Raw genomic sequence first — 6,755 nt, forward strand, 5'->3', positions numbered from 1 at the left:
AGCGTACTGCTGTGAATAGACACCCCTGTTGTGATCCATGGTGGTGGTGCTCCAGGAGCAGCTAAAATCTCAGCTAGCCAAGGCCAGGTTGCATCCCCAAGTGCACATTTCTCTATGTACTCAGTGGGCTCGACATCATCAAAACCCAAGTAAGTGTTCAATGTGTGCTGATCAAATCGGACCTTGAGGTTCCTCACTTTAGTCACCTTTGTCCTTTTCTTGATGTGCGCCACATTGGTGTAGAATTCCCGAACAAGGTATTCCTTCGCATCGACCACGCTCTGGGTAAAACACATCCACCCTTTGTGCTCTCGAAACTGTCTAAATACTGCAGGGTTATACCTCTCGAGATCTTTCAACTGAAACTGCCGCTCAAGACTGAGCGACCTCACTGGCCACCATTGACGGAAACTGGTGAAGGCAGCCAAACTGACAAACCGATCCTCCCACACCTCCTTCTTCTTCGACCTCTTAAGGCCGGTAAAAGTAGCATATCCCCCTCTACCATCATCGGGGATATCTTGAGCTAATGTCTCAGGTGCCTGGGGAACATGTGTAGTGGAAGGCTCAGAAGCATGACTGGCACTCTTCGAACCCTCGGAAGTGCTATGTGATGATGATGGCACATCCCTGAGTTGATATCTCCCTGGTAGCCTTTATTGGGCGACCGGATACTCATATACAGAGGCTGAGTTTCCCTATGATACGTCCCTAGATGGGACATAAAAACTAGTCTCTTAGAGGTCTGCACCTTTCCCTCTGTCGGTTGCTATCTTCTTTCTGGTTTCCTATTGTTGGGCACTAGGCAAGGGTCTCTTCCCGTGTCCCCGAAAAGGATCAACCCTTCCTTTCGAAGTGTCTCCTTAGCCTCTAGATCGAACCATTTTCTGTACCAAGCAAAGGCGATTGTTAGTTGCAATTCAAGTTCAAACACAGAATGGATGTAAGGACAAATCGTAAGATCCAGTGAAAACCATAGTAGAAACATGCTTGTAGGGTAGGGAGTTGCGGTCCACAGAATTTTCATTGCGGCCGCAAAATGGGCATTGCGGACTGCACAATTTTCTATTGCGGCCGCGGAAATGGATTGTGGTCCGTACATTTATCATTGCGGCCGCAACTCAAATAGCACCAATATGCCAACTCTCAGATGATAGAGAATTGGCTATTTTGCGGCCGCAACCAGTATTCTACGGTACGCACAAATTGTCTTGCGGTTGCTCATGAGAGTCACCAATTTGACAACTCTCTGATCACAAGAAATAGGATATTCTGCAGCCGCAAAGTGATTTCTGCGGTCCGCATTTTTTTTATTGCGGTTGCAGAACCATGCCTTACTAAAGTACCCTAGACTGAGCTTCTGCGGACCACACAATTTCGTGTGCGGTCGCATATTTGAACCAATTACCAACAGACCGTTATTTACACCTAGGGCTTGAGATTTTTGCACAATTTTGACATGGAAACAACATCTAAGCATGAAAATCTTTTTACGCATTCCCCTTAGAGCATTTTCCAGTCTACCCACTACATATTTACCCCACATGGTTATTCAAATAGATTCAATAGACAAATGGTCTAAATTTTCACTAAAAATCTAAAAATTAAAAGATACTAACAAGATTATGAAGCATACCAGATGTGAATGAGTGCAAGAAATGAGTGATCACAATTGCTAGGCATGTGGACAGATGATTCAAGAAGCAATTTCAAATTCGTGCAATTTGTAAGCTCAGAGATGGAAAAGTGTAACAGTAGCTCTAAGCTCTCTATTTATACTCACTGGTGTCTACCGAGGGAAAGAGACGTGAGTGCGGCTGCAAAATTCCAATTGCGGTCCGCACTCTATTACCTAAGGGCCCAATTTCCTTTGTGTTTTGCGGTCCTGAGAATTTGGTGTGCGGCCGCAGATTTTGTTGCGGACCACAGAATTTGTCTTGCGGCCGCAGATTGGCCATTTTTCTGACATACCAACTTCAGAGAGTTATCATTTTCCACCTTCAATTTGTGCGGTCCGCAATGTAATTGTGCGGCCGCAGAGCACCTTTTGCTGTAGCAACCATAATTGTATGGTCCGCACAATACAATTTCGGTTCGCAATTCATTCCACACTTAACCAATTTTCTGGGCACAATTCCTGTAAAGTACACTCATCCCTGCAACACACTTCAAATCCAGTTAACACGAAAAATAACATCTAACTACAAAAAAAGAAAAGAAAAGGAAAAGAAATATGGGTTGCCTCCCAAGAAGCGTCTGATTTAACGTCGCGGCATGACGCAGATTACCATTATTTGAAATGAATCACTGTCACAACGTGGCCATCACCAGTTGTTCCCAAATAGTGCTTCACCCGGTGACCATTGACTCGGAATATCTCATTGTTTTTTTTCTTCAAGTCCAATGCACCAAAAGGCGTCACACCCACAATTTAAAAGAGACCACTCCATTTAGACTTCAGCTTTCCGAGAAACATCCTCAATCGTGAGTTGAACAACAGAACAAGATCACCCACTTTGAGCTCTTTGTTTCAAATGTATTTGTCATGCAGATATTTCATCTTTTCTTTGTAAAAGGACGAACTTGCATAAGTATGGTACCGGAATTCATCCAATTCATTCAAATGTACAACCCTCAAATTAGCAGCTACATCCCAAACAAGATTCAACTTCTTTAGAGCCGACATGGCTTTGTGCTCGAGTTCAACCGGAATATGACAAGCTTTTCCAAACACCAGCCGATATGGAGACATTCCGATAGGAGTTTTGAAAGCAGTCTGATAAGCCCATAATGCATCATCAAGCTTCTTTGACCAATCTGTCCGGTTAGCATTCACTACTTTGGACAAGATACTCTTTATCTCCCGGTTAGAGACTTCCACTTGACCGCTAGCTTGAGGATGATAGGGAGTCGTAACTTTATTAGTAACACCATACTTGCTAAGTAAAGTGTCAAAAGTCTTGTTGCAAAAATGCAACCCCCCATCACTTATGATAGTCTACGGCGTACCAAACCATGTGAAAATATTCTTCTTCAAGAACACCACCACACTTCTCGCTTCATTGTTGGGTAAAGCAATGGCCTCAACCCATTTAGACACATAATCAACCGTGACCAAGATGTAGGTGTTTCCAATAAAACTCACAAAAGGACCCATGAAATCAATACCCCACACATCAAAGATATCAATCTCTAAAATAGTAGTGAGAGACATTTCATTCTTCTTCGAGATTCCACCGGCCCTTTAACATTCATCACATCTTTTCAATAAATCACTTGCATCCTTGTAAAAAGTGGGCCAATAGAAACTGCAACTTAGCACTTTGGTCGTCGTTCTTGCTCCACCAGGTGACCACCATATGGAGAAGAATGACAATCCCCAAGAATATCACTTTGCTCTTCTTCTTGTACACATCTTCTAATTACCCCATCCGTACAAATCCGAAAAAGGTATGGCTCATCCCAATAATAATGTTGACAATCCTGTTTGAGTTTCTTCCTTTGGTTTGAAGAGAACTCATCCGGGATAAATCCACACACAAGGAAATTTGCTAGATTTGCGAACCATGGAACCTCCTTCATTGAAATAGCCAAGAGTTGCTCATCGGGTAAGAAGTCATTGATTTCAAGGCCATCATGCGGCCTCCCCCCCCCAAACGAGAGAAGTGGTCCGCCACTTGATTTCCACTCCCTCTTCGATCTTGGATGTCAATATCAAACTCTTGCAACAAAAGCACCCATCTCATCAAACGAGCTTTTGAGTTTTTCTTGCTCATAATATAGTGAAGTACCGCATGATCCGTGTGAACAATAACTTTCGCACCCATCAAGTGCGGGCGAAACTTCTCAATTGCGAATACAATGGCAATGAGATCTTTCTCTGTAACGGTGTAGTTGATTTGGGCACTATTCATGGTCTTACTAGTATAGTAGACTGGATGAAAAATCTTGTTGATGTGTTGCCCCAAAACAGCTCCAACCGCTACGTCACTAGCATCGCACATGAGCTCAAAAGGGCTGCTCCAAATAGGAGCGGTGATAATGGGAGTGATTGTCAACTTGAACTTTAACAATTCAAAGGCTCTCATGCAATCATCATTGAAGTGAAACTTAGCATAATTCTCCAAAAGTTTGCACAACGGATTCACCACTCTAGAGAAATCCTTGATGAAACGTCGGTAAAACCCTGCGTGGCCTAAGAAACTCCGCATGCCTTTCACCGAAGTTGGAGGTGGAAGTTTAGAAATCACCTCAATCTTTGCCTTGTCGACTTCAATGCCATTTTTAGAGATCTTGTGGCCAAGGAAAATGCCCTCCTCGACCATGAAATAATATTTCTCCCAATTTAGCACCAAATTCGTTTCTTCACATCTTGCCAATACTTTATCCAAATTTTCCAAGCAATCATCAAAAGAATCCCTATCCACCGAGAAGTCATCCATGAAAACTTCAAGATAGTCCTCCACCATGTCTGTGAAGATAGCCATCATACACTTTTGAAAAGTCGCTGGTGTATTACATAAACCGAATGCCATCTGCTTGAATGTGAAAGTACCATAGGGACATGTAAAAGTTGTTTTCTCTTGATCTTCCAGAGCAATAAGTATTTGGTTGTAGCCCGAATATTTGTCTAGAAAGCACAGTCGGACAACCTATCAAGAATTTGGTCAAGGAAGGGAAGTGAAAAATGATCCTTCCTTGTGACTTTGTTGAGCTTGCGATAGTCCATACACACTTTCCACCCGGTCACCATTCTTATGGGAATCAACTCATTCCTATCATTGGTGACCACTGTCATGCCGCCCTTCTTTGGGACACATTGCACTGGAGAAGTCCACGAACTATTGGAAATGGGGTAGACAACCCCGGCATCCAACCACTTGATAATCTTATTTTTGACCACTTCTTGCATAGCCACATTGAGTCTCCTTTGATGTTCAATAGATGGTTTGGCGTCTTCCTCCAACAGGATCTTGTGCATGCAAAATGCGGGGATTATTCTCCGAATATCTGCAAATGTCCATCCAATAGCCTTCCTCCTCTTATGTAGCACCACCAATGTGGAGTCAACCTGCACGTTAGTCAAACAAGAGGAAAGAATAACCGGCAAAGTAGAACAATAGCCAAGAAATTCATACCGAAGATGCGGAGGCAATGGCTTCAACTCCAAGGTCGAAGGCTCTTCAATTGAAGGATTTGTAGGAGGAGTTTTCCTATTTTCAAGATCAAAGGTGAGTTTCCAGGGTGCATAGTTGTATGAACCCATTCCTTGCAAAGAATTTACACATTCCATGAAGCCATCCATCTCGTCATCATCAAAGTTGAGCAAGACAGCCTCCAACATATCACCCACATTGATCGTGGCACTTGTATCATCAACAATCAGATCGGTCACCAAGTCCACAAAAGAACACACTTCATTGCTATTAGGTTGCCGCATAGATTTGCACACGTGGAATACCACTTTTTCGTCACCCACCCGGAAAGTGAGTTCTCCGGCTTGCACATCAACAAGAGCTTTCTCCGTAGCAAGGAAAGGTCTTCCAAGAATAATCGGCCCCTCATAGTCCACTTCACAATCAAGAATGACAAAATTTGCCGGAATAATGAATTTATCAACACGAACTAATACATCTTCAATCACTCCCAATGGTCTCTTCATGGTACGATCAGCCATTTATAATCTCATAGATGTAGGTCTTGGTTGCCCAATGCCCAAAGTCTTGAACACCGAATAGGCCATCAAATTGATACTTGCCCCAAGATCACAAAGAGCTTTAGCAAACTCGGCACTTCCAATAGTATAAGGGATTTTGAAAGCGTCGGGAGCTTCCAATTTAGGAGTCATTGAATGCACAATTACACTCACTTGATGAGTGACTTTGATAGTTTCAAAATTCATCGACCGCTTCTTTGTCACCAAATCCTTCATAAACTTTACATAACCGGACATTTGTTCTAAAGCTTCAATTAACGGCACATTGATCGAGAGACTCTTCATCATGTCAATGAACCTTTTGAATTGATTCTCTCCATTTTTCTTGGCAAGCCTTTGAGGATATGGAGAGAGAGGCTTAGGCAATGGTGCCTTAGCCTTTTGCACTACCGGTTTCGGTATGTCATTAACGTGATCCCTAGACGGGTTCACCTCCTCTTGAGTCTCTTCCACATTGTCATCAATATCAATCCGCACTTCATCATGTGCTTGCACTACATTGTTCGGTATCTCTTCTTCTTGTACTACTTTCTCATAATCCAAGAGTTTCATTTGACTTGAGGTGGGTGTATCCCCACCTTTTCCACTTCTTGTCGTAACGGCCATGGCATGCCCCGTTTTGTTCCCACCCTTTGGGTTCACCACCATGTCACTTGGTAGTGCCCCTTTAGGATGAGAATTTAGAGCTTGAGAGATTTGCCCCATTTGCACTTCTAAGTTGCGGATCGATGTGTTGTGTGAGGCAAGTTGAGCATCGGAATCGTCATTCTTCTCCATCATTTGCTTGAACTTGTTCTCAATACGCCCCATTTCATTGTTGGAAGAACTAGGCCCATGGGAAGGATAAGGAAGCGGGTTGTTCGGTTGTTGATTCATCGAGGGCCTTTGAAAACCCGACCCCCGATTTCCTTGATTGTTACCTCCCCAATTGCCTTGGTTATTGTTGTTATGCCAATTCCCTTGATTATTGCCACCACTCCAATTTCCTTGATTGTTATTGTTATTCCAATTGCTTTGATTGTTTCCACCACTCCAATTA

At 43.1% G+C, this 6,755-nt stretch overlaps 1 protein-coding gene across 1 annotated transcript; it reads right to left on the reverse strand.

The window, feature by feature from the left end:
• Window positions 1-5,677: 5,677 nt before the first annotated feature.
• On the reverse strand, window positions 5,678-6,322 carry LOC138895928 (uncharacterized). Its single transcript, XM_070180690.1, has one exon. It carries the CDS (start codon window positions 6,320-6,322, stop codon window positions 5,678-5,680), a length of 645 nt encoding a protein of 214 aa, XP_070036791.1.
• Between the last annotated feature and the right edge of the window lie 433 nt (window positions 6,323-6,755).

This window comes from Nicotiana tomentosiformis, chromosome 7 (assembly GCF_000390325.3).
Source record: "Nicotiana tomentosiformis chromosome 7, ASM39032v3, whole genome shotgun sequence".
In the NCBI taxonomy this organism is placed as follows: domain Eukaryota; kingdom Viridiplantae; phylum Streptophyta; class Magnoliopsida; order Solanales; family Solanaceae; genus Nicotiana; species Nicotiana tomentosiformis.